Consider the following 17,015-nt stretch of genomic DNA (forward strand, 5'->3'; position numbering starts at 1 on the left):
TGTTGCTCCTCGTGTCGTTCTCCCTTCCAGAAATGAAGCCATTTAAATCGAAAACTATTATCTATGAGAGATGCTTCTGAGTGCCATGCCATCATTTTAATTGTTGTCTTCCTGAACTAAGAAGTCCTCTCATATTCTGCCTTAGGGTTTTGAGCCAAGAGGAACTGCTATAGGTCAAAGACTGGTCACTTGGAATAATATGGTGAAAAACACCGGCTATAAAGCAACCTTAGCAAACTACCCTTTTAAGTATGCAGATGAGCAGGCTAAGAGGTAAGGGCTTCCAGTCATCTTTTCTGCCATTGTTTTCCAACTGATTATTTATGTACACTAATGAAATATGGGAGTTCTGAAATATTTTTTTCCTGCCATATAACAAAAATAGCACATTTAACATCTGGCTCTCTTAACTCTACACCCAGAGTTAATAATAAAGTGTCATGCTACAAAATTTTACAGTGATATAAAAGCTATTTTGAAAATGAGGTTTTAAACCCATGAATTTATGTGGGTCATGATTTATTTTCTTATGGAACTCCACTTTTTCTAGCTACACTGGCTGAAGATGTGTTGCAGGGTTGTATCTCCCCTATTTAGGGTAACCATAATGAGAAAAGATTATGTTTTCAATCTTATTGACAAAGTGAAAGCCTTGGATGGTATTGATCCTATAGTACTTAAAGAACTCAAATATGAAATTGCTTCTAACAAAAAGTATCATGTCCCTAAGATCAGCCTCTGTACAACAGGGCTTGAGAATGGCCAGCATAAGACCAATATTTTTAAAAAGGGTCTAGGGGGTGATCTAGGACAGTTCCAAGCTAGCCAGGTTAACATCTGTTCCAATTAAAGTGGTTGGAAGCTTTAGTAAGTATAAAATCAGTAAACACACAGAAGCACAACCCTGCTGAGAATGAATTAACATGGCTTCTGCAAAGTAAGCCTCATCCCATTAAACTTTTAGAGTTATTTCAGAATGTTAATAATGTGGGCAGGAGTAACAATAGTAGACTTTTTTTACTTGGATTTCCACAAGTTCCTTACCAAGAATCCTGAGCACACCTAGTGGACATGGAATAAGAAGAGATGTTGTCTTATGGGTCAGTAATTGGTTAAAGAACAGAAAGCAGAGTTGGAATAAATGGTAAATTCTCCCAGTGTAGGGATGTAAATATTTGGGTCTCATAGAAATCTGTATCAAGGCTGATACTTTTTATTTATTTGTTGACAACACCACATTATTTAGGATGATTTTTTTTCAAGGGAATCTAAGGAACCTCTAAAAGGATCTCCCCAAATTGAGAGAATGGACATCAAAGTGGCAAGTGCAGTGCAATGAAAGCTAGTGCAAAGTGATGCTTGCTGGAAGAAAACCAAAAACCCCAACCAGAAGTATGAGCTGATAGGATCTGAACTATTGCACTCATATCCTGCTTCTGGGTTTCCCATGGATAGTTGGTTGTCCACCATGTAGGAATAAAAAGAAACCAAATGGGGAATACTTGGCTGAACAATATTGCAAGTGAGAAGGATCTTGGAGTTGGGTCAACACTGTGATGTGGCTGCAAAATGCTATTTTAGGCTGTATTAATAGAAGTATCACTTCCAAATCAAGATACTTCCGAGTATCACTTCATGTCCAAATCATGTGAAGTACGAGTTTCCCTTTACTCACTGGTTAGGCTTCATCTGGGCACCATAGTTTAAGAAAGATGCAGAAAAACTGGAAAGGGTTCAGAGGAGGGCAGCAAGGATGATCCAGGGACTGGAAACAAATCTCTTTGCAGAGTTATTGAAAGAACTGGGCACATTTAGCCTCAAGAAGAGAAGCCTGAGGGCAGATATGATAACACTCTTCAAGGATGTAAAAGGCTGTCAGAAAGAACAGGATCTCTTCTTACTCATCACAGAGTACAGGACATGGAATAACAGGCTCAAGTTATAGGAAGCCAGGTTCCAGATGAACATCAGAAAGAACTTCCTGACTACTACAGCAGGATGACAATAGAACCAATTCCCTAGGAAGGTTGTAGGTTCTCCCACACTAGAGACGTTCAAAATGCAACTGGACAGCCATCTGAGAAGGATGGTTAAGCCTGGAGTTCTGTATTGAGCAAAGGGTTGGACCTGATGGTCCTCTGACCCCCTCCAACTCTACTATTGTTTGATTCTGTGTGAACCAAACGCTGGACTAGATGCATCCGTGGTCTGATCCAGCAGCGCTCTTCTTCTGTTCGTTCGGTGGAGGGTGGGGAGGGTTATGTCATTGATTTTGATGATCATCTATAAAATAAAAATTCTTCTCCCTTAGTCATCGAGATGGCAGATGGTCAGAGGATCACTATGAGAGAGAGAGAAGGGAAGCAGACTGGAATTTCCACAAGGACAGCTTTTTTTGTGACATTCCAAGTAAGTTGGTTGCAATTAACTATATGAAATGTTTTGGAAAATGCCCTCAGCACTAAAATTAAACTGTCTTTGTATACAACAGTTTAAGGAATTTGAACTAATTATATATATATTTTTTTGCAGTTGGCACTTTCTGCCAAGCACTGCCATTTCCTTGGAATCATTCTTTTCAGTTTGGAAAAAATGATGACCACTCTAGCCTTGCTACATTTGAATTGCCCCCATAGTGGTGTAATTTAGCATGCATGTGGGTGGTGGTTGTTTTTATTTCCACAAGCGAGACAAAAATACTGAAGTGTGTCTTTTTCCCACTAAAATGTTTTCCTGCGTTCACTTTCTTGGCAGCTGCAAGTCTGTGATGTTTGTGACATGGGAAGAAGTAACACTACATCTCAGTGCTGGATATAATTTGGTGGCTGAGTGTTTTCTTTTCCAAAATGATGCAGGAATGACGTGATGCTAGCATGGGAGATAGACTGGAGGCCAATAGCCTAAGATGTTTCGTCATTCTTGTACTTCTGTAGGAATGGGGGGGGGGAGAGGAGAGGCAGCCCATAAAGGGATTTCCAGTCTGGTTCTCCCAAGAACTCCCTGTCCCCTTTCCCTAAGCCACCAATCATTTGGAGGCTTCCCACCTTTTTTGCCCCCCCCCCCCGCATTTTAAGAGGATGCAGTTCTTTTCCTAAGGCTTACTTACTGACAGTAATGACATTTAGCTAACGTGCACTTTATTTCTCTATCTGTTTACTTATTGAAGCAGTACTCTCTGGTTCTTCAGCCCCACCCTTTGGTCCCACCCACCACTGGAATAAGGCCCTTGAGAGCTTCTCCAGAATTGGACTTGCCCCTAGGGTGGAAAGATTTTCCCCACCCCTGGATAACAAACCTCTTCCTCTTGCAACCAGAATAAATGCAAATCCTTCTTCCCTTGGTCTTATCCAACCATCCTCAGAAGCATTTTTTTTTTTTTGCTTGGTTGTAAAGATTACAGGATAGTGGCAGTGTGTCTATTAACATTTTAATACACTTGACCCTATATAATTTCTGCATACTACATTCTTACAAGATGGCTACTCAGAGTTGCTGAAAAGAACCCTAACTTAACACAGTAAGTTCAGCTGCTGTTGCATATATACATGGTAATGAGTTTACCAGAAGGTGTTTTAGTAAGACCCTATTAACCAAGGTTCCATACATGTTTCTCCTCTTCCATTTTATCCTCACAGCATTCCTGTAAGGTAAACAGTACGGAGATTTAACTGTGTCAGGGTAAACACCTTCTGATATTTTCTGTCTTATTCATGGCTATGTTAGCTCTGAAGTCCTGTGATGTCAGAAGTCTCCATGATATGTCAATGCTATTTTCAGGCGATCGCTATTCCCGGGTGGTGTTTACTTCAGCAGATGGAGACAACTTGTGGAATTTACCTGCTATAAAATCAATGTGTAGTGTGGATAATTTGAGGGTACGTAAAGACATTTGACTTTTTAATATGACAAAATACATTCCGTGCTAACTATTGAATGGCTTTCTAATTGCAGCATAAGCTATTATCAAGCAACCATTTAGGCAAAACTAACTTTGCCTTATTCAGTGATAAGTTATCTGCCTGATATTTCTTCCTGAACTTTAACAGTGCCATCTGTTTCTTTTCTTCACCATTTCCTGTTCTGACAATGTGTTTTTTGGGGGAAGGGGCAGGATTTAGCACATTGCTTCAGAACGAGACTCTGCTTTGGAAGGATATTCTGCTTTTCCCTTTGTTGCTTTTTCTGTCATCTCATCTTCCAAACTAGACCAGACAATGTTACTTTGCCCCTCCCCCCTTCTCAGCACTGTGTTGTATGTGGTTCTGAGGCAGTTACTTCAGTTTGTGTCACCTGAAGGGAATAGGTTGACAACTGTGAACTCAGACATATACACAGTAACTTGTTTAAATATAGAAATAAAAAATAACATACACATACATATAATTCACTCCAGATCAGGGGTTGAGAAAGCAAGAAGTCACTTCCTCTTCAGAGCACAAGGGGAGAAAGAAGAGACTTTGGTCCTGACTGCTCTGATCAGAAAAGAATGTTTTCCATCCCAGAATAGTTAGGGCCGTTTTTTATTCCCCTAAGGAACCAACATGTAAAAAGTAACAGCTTTGGGCTCCTCTTGCATGTGTTAGAAGTGAACAGTGCACACAGCTGAGACTGATGTCTGGTTTTAACTAATGGACCTTAACTGATGCCAGGTCTATGCTGAAGGGAAGAGCATATGTTCATATTGTGTGTCTGTAATGATATGCAAGCTTGTCACTCTTTGAAAGTGTGCTGCTAAGTATTCTTTGACAGTTGTTGGAGTCCCAGAATTTAGTAATCTCCCAGAGCTGTTCTGCAGGGATCAGCAGCATTGGTGGAATAAAAGAGGAGGCTCCCTTTGTATAGCTTAAGAACATGTGAACACAAGAAAAGCCATGCTGGATCAGACCAAAGGTCCATCTGGTTCAGTGCTGCCATCTGACTCATTTGGTACACACATTGGCAACCAGTTGCCCGCAGGGTCCCTCAAGCAGGATGGGTATATGATCCCCACTGGCCCAAGCTCCTCAGCAACTGGTGTATGCTGGCATGCCATCTCTGGTGGAGGAGATCGCTCATGGCCAGCAAGGCTAGTAGCCACTGATAGCCTCTTCTTCCATGAATCTGTCCAGACCCCTTTTAAAGCCATCCAAACTGGTGACCATCGCCACTGCTCATGGCAGCAAATTCCATAGATTAACTATACATTGTGTGAAGAACTGCTTCCTTTTATCTGTCCTAATTTTCCAGCAATCAGCTTCATGGGATGACCCCAGGTTTGAGTGTTATGGAAGAGGGAGGAAAATGTCTCCCTCTATTTCTCCACACCGTGCATGATTTTGAAAACTTCTATCAGGTCTCCCCTTACTCCCCTTTTTTTCTAAATTGAACAGTCCCAGTTGTAGCTGCTCCTCTTAGGGGAGTTGCTGCAGCTCCCTGATCATTTTTGTTGCCCTTCTCTGTACTTTTTCCAACTCAGTAATGTCCTTTTTCAGGTAAGGTGACCAGAACAAAACAGAATCTTCCAAGTGTGGTAGCACCAAAGATTTATTACAAGGGAAGGAACATTTCGGCAGTTCTGTTTTCTGTTCTGTTCCTAATGATGGAGTTTGCTACCTTTGCAGCTGGGATTTTCATCAAGCTGTTCACCACTACCCCAAGATCCCTTTCTTGCCCAGTCACTGCTAACTCAGATTCCATCAGTGAAGTTAAGATTTTTTGCCCAACTTGCATTACTCTACACTTGCTTATATCAAACTGCATTTGCCATTTTGATGCCTATCTTCCCAGCTTGGAGAGATCCCTTTGGAGCTCCTCACACTCCCTTTTGGTACAAGACTGTGATGCCCCAACAATGCAAAAAGACATGCAAGGAGTGTGTGGGAAGACATGTACTCAGTTTAGTGGAGACCTGTGTTATTACATTTATTGCTAGACCACTGAAGAGGCCAGCCTATACAGATGTCCATGTGGAGTGAGTGTGTAGGAAGTAGATGGTTGGTCCTCTCAGGACTGGGACTCATAATTATTGCTTGGGCACAGCAATCTTGTGACCCCTTGACAGTATTTAGAGGAGCATGTGTTTGCTTGGCTCCCCAGCTCCAAGCTCAGGGAAAAGCTGACATTACCCCCTCAAAGCCCGCATAGAAACATAGAAAACAGAGCGAGTCAGAAGGGGTCTCCCGGGCCATCTAGTCTGACCTCCGGCACCAGCCGGCTCTGCTCAGAACTTGCCCACCATGTGGACGTCCAGTCTATCCTTGAACACCCGCACCGATGGGGCCTCAACCACCTCCCAGGGAAGCCCATTCCACGCCCTCGGGGTCCTGACTGTCCGGAAGTGCTTCCTGGCATCCAAATGGAACCTTGGCTCCCTGAGCTTTGCTCCGTTGGAGCACGTCCTGCCTTCCTCTGCAGGGGAGAACAGGACTCTACCCATCTCCATGTGACATCCCCTCACATACCTGTATGTTGCCAACATATCCCCTCTGAGTCTCCTCTTCTCCAGGCTGAAGAGACCCAGTTCCCTCAGTCTCGCCTCATACAGCATCCCCTGCAAACCGGCCACCAGCCTTGTGGCCCTACGCTGCACTGACTCCAACCTGGCTATATCCTTTCTGTAATGAGGGGCCCAAAACTGAACACAATACTCCAGTTGCGGGCGCACTAGAGTCATGTAGAGTGGTAGTAACATCTTTCTCCGTCTAGAAGCCACACTTCTGGCTATGCAACCAAGGGTGGCATTCGCCCTCTTGACCACCGCATCACACTGCTGACTCATGTTTAGCCTGCAGTCAACCAGCACCCCGAGGACCCTTTCACAAGTGCTGCTCTCCAGCCACTTATCACCTAACCTGTACTTATGACTGCTATTCCTATGCCCCTGCACTTGGGGCATAGGAATAGCTGTCATAAGAATAGCTGTCCTATGCCCCAAGTGCAAGACCTTGCACTTAGGGCATAGGAAAGAACCACGCCAGCTGCCTCTGTGAGGCTGGAAGAACAGCCTCAGAGAAGGGACTGAGGGGATGATACAGCAGGGGGAGGGGAGAAGACTGGCACCATGATACAATATCCTGGCAGTGCACCAGCCTCCTTTCCTCTCCTTCTCTGAAGCCCTGTAGTTTGACAGCCAAAGGGGGCCGGGGCTGCCTGGCTGCCGAGGACTCCATCTGTGCACTTCCTGTCCTACATAGGATGCCTGTATTTCTCCATTTTCAGGGAATTACTGTCAACCTCCATGGATCATGCCTTGGTTGTTGTAAGGCTTGTGCAACCCATTTTGAGTTCCAGAGATCCAACTGGCTATATGTTGAAATAAAATGCTTTTAGCCATTAGGACCTCTTAGAAGTGGCAGCCTGATCTTTACTGTGTTTCCTCATGTGATGATCCCATCCTACTTCCATGAACTGTGTATGAGATAATACAGTTTGGTGGGTAAACACAGTAAAAAGTTCTGGAACATTCAGAGGCATTAGAAATCTTAGTAACACACAATTTGAGAACAGGCCAATTTCTAAGATGAGCAAACATTTCACATCATCATCATCCTGTTTCTATTTCTGGAATGATTTCAGTCTGGTTACTCTAAAACAATGAAGTTACTTTAAACCAGCCAACAGCTCTTCGGGTTATGTATTTATGGCCCCTCTATTCTGAGTGTTTGGGGAAGCAGCAGTGCTACTCATATATTAAAACAGATGACTTCCTGTTAGAAACATTTGCAGTTCTAAAGGCTTAATGGAGTGGGTGGTGTAATATGAGTAGCATATTATTGTTTTAATCATTTTTAATTCCTTGCCTATATCATTCAAGCCATGTGGAAATATGTGGTGTTTTGAAGTGTTTGTTGTGCTTAGAAGACAGCTCTGCCCTACTGCAAATCTCGGGTTCTCTGAAGTGATGTTGCTTTCCAAAGTGAGGAATTGGTGCCTTTAATCTTTATTAAAGGTCTCTATTGTTGGCTTCTGGCCGTATCTCTTTCCAATCCATGCTTTTTAAGACTCCTTTTGTACTGAAGTCAATGTTGCTAACTCCAGTGAAAACAAATCCCAACTGCTTTGCTGTTTTGAAAGTTAAACTAAAGGACTAATTTAAGGTTTAACCAATTTCTCTTAGCCTTTCTGTGCTGTTATGTATTTTACCTTTGATTATAAACCCCTAGCATGTCTATACGAGTAAAGGATAGTATATATTGTATTTCCAGCTGTGTACCAGTCAAACACATACTGTCATGGGCATGCTGTATCAACTTCAGCCATCTGGTTTATTACATTTAGGATTATATTCTGTAACTGCTCCACTCAGGCACCCTTGTAATCCTAATGATAATGCCATGTGCAGAGTAGTGCATTCCCTATTTGGACATTGCTAACATCTAACACTTTTCCAAAATCATCCATGTGCTTTCAAAGTTTAATAGATCTGGAAAGACTTTAATAAATCTCCACTTTTTCCACACACTCTCATAGCCTGGGGCCATCCCATGATTGGTGGGAGATTCATGACAGATAAAAGGAAGTATACAGTGAAACTGTGGAGTTTACATCCACAAGTTTTAGTGATGCCCACTCTTTAAAGAGAGATTGGACAGATTTATGGATGAGAAGGCGAACAAAGGCTTGTTTCTACACTCCACTTGCTTAGGGAACTTGGGTAGGAAGCTGTTGTTGCACTTGTATCCTGCTTATGGGTTTTCCATTGGTCACTGAGAACAGAAGGCTGGGCTAGATAGACCTTGGTCTGACACTGCCTAGCTTTTCTTAGGTTCTTACATTCTTAAGCTCCCTTGAATGTTTCCTGAAAGTGAGCATCCAGTTCAGAGAAAATCCTGTTGCAAGTAGATGCATCTGAGTGTGTGTGTGTGTGTGCATTTCTAGATATATCTTGTCATGGTGGACAGGTTCCCATGGAAGACTGTGGTCTGCCATCATTAAACTTCCCCTGCACTGTCCTTTTACTGGAAACTGCTGGGTGAAGTCTAGGGCTTGGTCTGTCCTTCAGAAGCTTGGGTTTCCTCAAGAGGATCCTCACCTTCCCAAGTCCCACCCCTGCCCTGGAGGGTGTCAGGGGCTTTTTAAGGAGACAGGAAGAAAAATCTGCTTCTTACATCATTGTGTGATAGATAACAAGGAGGTTCCCCGGCATACCACTTCCTTCTGAGGGGAGGACAAGTGGCATAGAGGGGAGTGCCCTTGTTATTGCCAGTCACAAAGCAGAGATAGCAAAGAGGAGTGCGGAGCAGCAGCCGTGTACTTGTCCCCCACACTTTTCTTTTGACTTCTCTGGGTGGTACTTTGCAGCTTCACCTTCCCTAAGTCCTCTCCCCAACGGGAATAGGCCTGAGACAGGCAAAGCATCTGCACAGCATACAAACCTCATCCAATGGGTGAAGGTCCAGGTATCGCAAAGCCATTTCCAGACAGCTATATTGAAAGTTTCAGCTGCATGACAGACTTCCCAGGGACCCAGTGATGCCAGTGGGCATGGCCACCCAGTGGAGGTCATCTGACCTCTGCCCCGTTCTGGTTGCCCACTCTGCTGCATCAGATCACAGGTGTGGCTGACAACCCTCATGCAATGTTGCTTTTGTTATACCTGCAGTGTAAATGCTAAAAAAAATCCAAATGGAAAGGGTCGGAAATCTGAAAAGCACCAAGAAGGCAGCATAAGCACAGTGTTTTCTTTTGATGCTCTAGAGCAAGTGGAAAATACTCATACAGTATGTCTGACCTAGCATGTGCAAAGTGTCCTCGGCAACACCCTTTGATCAAAAAATAAAATAGGCAGCAACTCATGAGTGTTGTCTTAGCTTTATTGCAAAAAGCATGTTTTTAAGTGGTGTTTTGATGCATTTTGGGCTGAGGCTCCCCTTCTAGGTTCTAGCAACCAATTCATCTTTATCATTAGAGACAGTTACTTTAGCAGCGAGTGGGTATGGCCTGCAACGTGCTGAAAAATAGCATTTCAACTTGAACTTGAAACAGTGAAGTAGACAATAGCTTTTCCTCCCAGCTTGCCTGACTGACCCAAAGGGCTTGCATATTGTATCCTCCTTTATAAATCTGAACATGTGCCATGAAAAATAAAGAAATGACATTCCATTGTTTCCTTTTCTTTATTAGGTTGTTCATTTTTCCTGAGTCTGCCTGTGTGAGTGTTTTTATCTGGAAACAATCAAATCTGAATTCTCCTGTTTTTTCATTTTTTTTTAAATGCCAGGTCATTCTTGTTCTGAAATTGTTTGACGAAATTAAGACCATATTAGATCTTTTATAATGGTTGGGAGAATTCCTAAAACCTGTGAGGGGTCTTTGTTTGTTTGTGTTTGTTTTTGGTCTGTGCTATAAAAGGGATTGCTCATAACAAGCCGAAGCAGTTTCAGTATGACTCAAAACCAGAATGCTTCAATGCCTGAAATGTGCCTGCCTTTCAGATGCTTAAGCATGTGTGTAACTAGTTCGGTAAGGCTAATCCCAATATTGGGAAAGTGCATAAGTGTATTCAGGAATTGCCCTTCGTTATGCATTCCAAGCAAGAAATTTGATGAATGAGCCCAGCTGTACATTTTAAAAAATATATTTTTCAAGCTCCTCAGCATAATTAATGGCTATCCTGACCCTCTAAATAGAGCCATGCTGATACTGCCACCAAGATATCCAGATCTTTGTAGTGCATTGACACAGTCTCAGCGACTTGCTGTCCTGTACTTGCATGTGCGTGTGCACACATGCATGTGCACGCACATGTGCACCGCAATTCTGGTTGTGACTGCTCTTCTCTGTGTGTCCCCTCCTTTTAAAGGCCATATACAGTTGCTTGAAGTACTCAGAGAAACTAGGACAGTGTTCCTCAAACATTCCCCATGCAAGACAAGCATAACACGGTAGTGTGACGAGAGCCAGTTCCAAAGGCTGGGCTGAGAAAAATGCTTGCATGTGTATTCAGAAGGAGGCCATGCTACAGTCTGTACAAGTTAAACTTTTAAGTGTGTTTCAGAAAGTGGCCTTTCTGTGGTCCTGAGCCCCTTTTGAGCAATATATGTGAGTTAGCCTTTCGCTGCCTGGTGCCCTTCAGACTACATTTCACATTACTCCTGACCCATGGCCATGCTGGCTGTAGCTGATGAGTGTTATAATCCACAATATCTCCAGGTGGGAAAAAGTGGATGGTGCGTATAGGGTCTATCTATGTTGATACGTTTGCATGTACGTCTGTTGATTTCGTCCTAGTTTTACAGTTCCTGTTAACAAGCTGGCCAGTGGCATGTGCAAAGCTGCTAGAAATGCTCCTTTGCAGAGTCAGTGACTGCTCACTCATTGTTTTGGCCTCAGGCAGTGTCCAGTGTTGGTCCCACACCAGCAGGACCTATTGTGAGCCCAATGGGGAGCATGCAGCGGGGAGCGTTAAGTAATCTGAAATTTGCTGGGGCAGGTCAGCAGAGCACACAAAGGAAGCGCCACTATTCTGGTAGCAAGCATTTCCACTTGTTTCAAAGCGGCTGCTGAAGTGCCTGCTTCCTACTGCACTAGCAATGGGTCCCCTGGGAACAACTCAAGCAGCGGTATTGGATACTGAAAGCTCTCCACATAACCAGCTGGCATTCCCCAGGGAAAGGCTAGTGTGAGAGAGAGACATTGCTTATATCCTGTGGTTTTTGGGTGAGTTTACTGTGGTCCAGCCAGGACTGTCTCTTTACATGTTTAACATATTCAAGAACCACATAAATGCCTAGCCCAGCTTTTTTATCTGGTTGCATTGGTGCCTTTCCTTGATCTGGTTACTGGAGAGAAACTATAACCCGAAAAAAGAATTGGAATGAACGAAAGAAGCAAAATTTGATTATAGTTTTGTCCATTCTTTGTCAATGTTCATTCCAGTCTCATTTTTAACTCTGATGTAACTAAAGTTAAGGTGAAAGCTGCCAAGCTCAGTGGCTAGTTTTCCCCCCATTAATGTTTTATTGTGAACTTCAAACAATGATTAAAACTTGAAATCTAAAAGCAATGAAAATAGTTTATATGTCATAAAGTTCAAGTATATACATTACAAGGAATACATAGGGAATGTATATGCCTGTGGATTACAGATATATAAAAATATTCTACAGTCAACAGAAACAGTTATTCATACATTTCAAGAAAGGCAAGCCAAGTATTTTTGTATATACTTGTGCATAGTTGGCATCTAAATACAAACCATTCAAGGGTTGAAAAAGTCATTAGATCTTCAGTCCATTGTATTATTGGGGAGTGAACTTTAGCTGTCATAAGACTACAGAAAATCCATTTAGATTGACTTTGCGTTAGATTCTAAGTAGAGACTAAATAAATCACATATATCCATAAATAGTAAAGATTTTGTAATACTAAATTCTTCTTCCATATTATAAGCTTTTCGCAGAAAGATGCAGCTGTGAGGCGTTGCCAAATATATGGGTGAAGGAAGCATTAGCTGTATCACACCTCCAACAGTTGGCTGATGCAATTAAGCCTTTATCAAAGAGGCATTGTGGGTAGTTTAAACTCTCTGTTTGGACTCACTTTTGTATAATGCAGCAAAGATGGTTATTAATGCTTTTATCTTACTTTGCCTTCAATGTATCAGGAAAAAATATTGCTTCTTCTCATGACTTTCTCTTGTGATTTTTATGAAGTAAAGTAACCAAGAATTCCTAACCAAGAATATTCATTTTCTTTTATGGACAGGTATTTGCAAAAAATCTCAGCTCTTCAAAGTAAATTAACTTTAAAATCTACTTTTTAGTAAATTTTACTCATTAGCTACTCATTTGCCCACTTTTTGCAGGAGTGTAAACTACCAAATGCTGAATTAAAGTTACTCTTACTTTAAATATGCATAAGGGAAGGACAGCGTTCAGGTATTGGTTAAGCTATTGGTTCCTTCTCCTGGAGAAAACACACAGTTGAAATAAAATGGGTGGGGGGAAGCATCCTAGGAAGATTAGTTTCCTTTCCAGAGAAAATAGTCACGTGGCCATTCAGCTTTGCATTTCTGCTTAGTGTCCTATCTTTCATGTCTTTCCTTATACAGATACGATCCCATTTTCAGTTCGGCGATCTCTGCCAGAGGACCACTGCTGCGTCATGCTGTCCCAGCTGGACCATAGGCAATTATATCGCTATTTTAAACAACAGATCATCCTGTCAAAAGATTGTGGAGAGAGATGTTTCTCACACGCTGAAGCTGCTCCGTACATGTGCCAAATACTACTACAATGGGACCCTGGGGCCAGATTGCTGGGATATGGCAGCCAGAAGGAAGGACCAGCTCAAGTGTACGAATGTGCCTCGTAAATGTACAAAGTACAACGCAGTTTACCAGATCCTCCACTACCTGGTGGATAAAGATTTTCTAAGCCCAAAGACCATGGACTATACCTTACCAGCTTTAAAGTACAGCATGCTCTTTTCACCTACTGAAAAGGGGGAGAGCATGATGAATATTTACTTGGATAACTTTGAGAACTGGAACTCTTCTGATGGAATAACCACCATCACAGGGATTGAGTTTGGAATAAAGCATAGCTTGTTCCAAGATTATCTTCTAATGGATACCGTGTATCCTGCTATAGCCATTGTGATTGTCCTTTTAGTCATGTGCATCTATACCAAGTCCATGTTTATCACACTGATGACCATGTTTGCAATAATTAGTTCCCTGATTGTTTCTTACTTCCTTTATCGGGTAGTATTTAATTTTGATTTTTTCCCCTTTATGAACCTTACTGCACTGATTATTCTTGTCGGCATTGGAGCAGATGATGCTTTTGTCCTGTGTGACGTGTGGAACTACACCAAATGTGATAAGTCCCACGCTGCAACCTCCGAGACAGTGAGCATCACCTTGCAACATGCCGCCCTTTCCATGTTTGTCACCAGTTTTACCACCGCTGCTGCCTTCTATGCCAATTATGTCAGCAATATTACCGCGATCCGATGTTTTGGTGTGTATGCTGGCACCGCCATATTGGTGAATTATGTCCTAATGGTAACGTGGTTACCTGCAGTTGTCGTGCTACACGAACGGTATTTGCTCAATCTATTTAGTTGCTTCAGAAAGCCTCAGGCAAGGGTGTACAGTAACAAAAGCTGCTGGATGGTGCTGTGCCAAATGTTCCGTAAGGTTGTTTTTGCAGGTTCAGAAGCATCAAGGATCTTCTTTGAAAAAGTGTTGCCATGCATTGTTATCAAGTTTCGCTATATCTGGCTGATCTGGTTCCTAGCCTTAACTGTCGGGGGTGCTTACATAGTGTGTGTGAATCCAAAGATGAAGCTGCCATCGCTAGAGCTTTCGGAATTTCAAGTGTTCAGGTCTTCTCATCCTTTTGAACGCTACGATGCAGAATTCAAAAAGCTCTTCATGTTCGAGCGTGTGCATCATGGGGAGGAGCTTCATATGCCCATCACTATTGTCTGGGGGGTGTCTCCTGAGGATAGTGGGGACCCCCTAAATCCCAAGAGTAAGGGAAAGCTGAAATTAGACAGCACATTCAATATTGCAAGCCCCGAGTCGCAGCTCTGGATTTTGAAATTTTGCCAGAAGCTGAGGAATCAGACCTTTTATTATCGAACAGAAGAGCAAGATTTCACAAGCTGCTTTATTGAAACATTCAAGCAGTGGATGGAAAATCAGGACTGTGATGAGCCTGCTCTTTATCCCTGCTGCAGCCACTGGAGCTTTCCCTACAAACAGGAGGTTTTTGAATTATGTATCAAGAGAGCCATCATGGAGCTTGATAGGAGCACAGGGTACCATTTAGACAGCAAAACACCTGGCCCCCGATTTGACATAAATGATACCATCAGAGCTGTGGTACTGGAGTTCCAAAGCACCTACCTCTTCACCTTGGCCTATGAAAAAATGCATCAGTTTTATAGAGAGGTGGATACCTGGATTTCAGATGAACTGAGCACCGCTCCTGAGGGCCTCAGCAGTGGTTGGTTTGTGAGTAATCTAGAATTCTATGATCTGCAGGACAGTCTCTCTGATGGTACTTTGATTGCCATGGGCCTTTCCGTTGCTGTTGCTTTCAGCATAATGCTGCTTACAACTTGGAATATTATAATAAGCCTTTATGCAATAGTCTCAATAGCAGGAACCATTTTTGTTACTGTTGGATCTTTGGTTCTTCTGGGCTGGGAGCTGAACGTGTTGGAGTCTGTCACCATTTCTGTCGCTGTTGGCTTATCGGTAGACTTTGCTGTCCATTACGGAGTCGCCTACCGCTTGGCTCCTGATCCTGATCGAGAAGGAAAAGTCATCTTCTCCCTCAGCCGCATGGGTTCAGCTATTGCAATGGCTGCCCTGACCACATTTGTAGCTGGTGCAATGATGATGCCTTCTACAGTTTTAGCATATACTCAGCTCGGCACCTTCATGATGCTCATAATGTGCATTAGCTGGGCTTTTGCAACTTTCTTTTTCCAGTGCATGTGCCGTTGCCTTGGGCCCCAAGGTACCTTTGGTCAGATCCCTCTACCAAAACAACTGCAATGTAGCGCCTTTTCACAGGCATTGTCACCAAAGCAAGGAGACGGGGAACAAACCAAAACTCATGCTGCCAGTAAATATCAGTTGGACTTCAGAGGAAAACACTCAGACATGGAGCATGAGCATGAACATTATGAGCTAGAGCCTTTAGCAAGCCAGGCCAACAACTGCATGGTGACAGAGAGGCGAACATATGAAGAAACACACGTCTGCTCTGAGCTCTTCAATGGTAGACTTGCCAGTGGACGTTCTCTTCTCCAGCCAGCCTGTAAGAATGAACTGAACCTAAATGGTAAAAGTGAATCTGGCTCAGCTGGGACATCTTCTGGTGAGCAAGTTACTGCTTGTCACCTGCTGTGTCAAAACCAACAGTGCTCTTGTTCAGATGCATACAAACCTGTGGCCATGAAATGGAGCCCCTTCCCGTGTCAGCAACTGAATGACACTTTATACTGTCATTGCTCTCCATCTTCTGGAAATGTGCACATCCAGAATTCTGTAGTTCCCATTAATGCCTTGCATCATTCTTCAGATGGTTATGCTAACACAGTCCAGCATGTTTTCCAATGCAGTTGTCTTCAAGGAAGATTGAAAAGACCCCCCGTTCAGAATTCACTCCCCAGAAACATATTTCTCCACTCAGTGCCCCATTTTCAGTCCCACAGCCTTCCCAATACTGAGGAGAACTTGAGAACTCTTCCAAAGGAAGCAAATTCTTCTCCATTCATCTGCCAAAGTGCTGGTTTGCTCCCAAGGTCTTGTTGTGAAATGGACAGAAGCAGGTGTAATAATCAGAAGGGACTCTGTAATAACTACAGAGACAAATGGGACGCTAGGATCACTGAAGTCAATGGAAATGAAAGCATGATTTCTGCATCAAAGCAAAACAAGCAAGCCGAAATGGAGGGAGTCCAGGATCTACTGCAAACTGCTCCGGGTACAAAGGCTATCCAGAATGAGTGGAAATGTATGGAAAACAATACAGCAATTGAGCCTGGTTATGAGCCTTGCCCTGAAAATCCACAATATTGTCACCAAACCATAACAACCAAGTGCAATTCTGTTGAGTGTCATATGCCAAACTCTGAAGTCCATGTGCCTGTTCTGTTAGCACACCCAGAACTTTCTAACGAAAGTTTGCTAATAAAAACATAATAAATCTTAAGCTTGGTGTTTCTGTTGTTCTTGGAAAGAGAGCTCAAAATATTTAAAGCTGCTCAAATGGCCAAACAAAGTTTACTAAAGTTAATATTTGAAATTTTAAAACTTCCTTAAAAGAAAAATGAATGTATTGAAATTCTGTTAACTCCCTTAATGTTGTTCATATATTCCACTCAGGAATGCCAAATTGTGCTTAAATCAGTTGTTGTGGTATGGATGCCAAAAGCATTTAGGCGATTATTTTCCCACTGAGCTGAAAAATGGAGCATTTCTAATAGCTTTTCCCTGGGACATCTGGCAAGAGAAACTTAATCTTTGAGATTATGATTATGTTGACTCATTCTACTGTTACAGTATTGCTTTT

At 42.7% G+C, this 17,015-nt stretch overlaps 1 protein-coding gene across 3 annotated transcripts in view; it reads left to right on the forward strand.

The window, feature by feature from the left end:
* DISP1 (dispatched RND transporter family member 1) overlaps positions 1-16,655 on the forward strand; it is an 83,576-nt gene extending 66,921 nt beyond the window's left edge. For all 3 annotated transcript variants that reach the window (XM_044432188.1, XM_044432276.1, XM_044432368.1), the window contains exons 5-8: positions 146-273; positions 2,312-2,409; positions 3,778-3,875; positions 13,031-16,655. In XM_044432188.1, coding sequence (XP_044288123.1) covers positions 146-273; positions 2,312-2,409; positions 3,778-3,875; positions 13,031-16,645 — 3,939 coding nt within the window. In that variant the 3' untranslated portion in view covers positions 16,646-16,655. The remainder of the gene's footprint in view (positions 1-145; positions 274-2,311; positions 2,410-3,777; positions 3,876-13,030) is intronic.
* The last annotated feature ends 360 nt before the right edge of the window (positions 16,656-17,015 follow it).

This window comes from Varanus komodoensis, unplaced genomic scaffold, assembly GCF_004798865.1.
Source record: "Varanus komodoensis strain SLA01 unplaced genomic scaffold, ASM479886v1 scaffold1, whole genome shotgun sequence".
NCBI classification, from domain to species: Eukaryota; Metazoa; Chordata; class Lepidosauria; order Squamata; family Varanidae; genus Varanus; species Varanus komodoensis.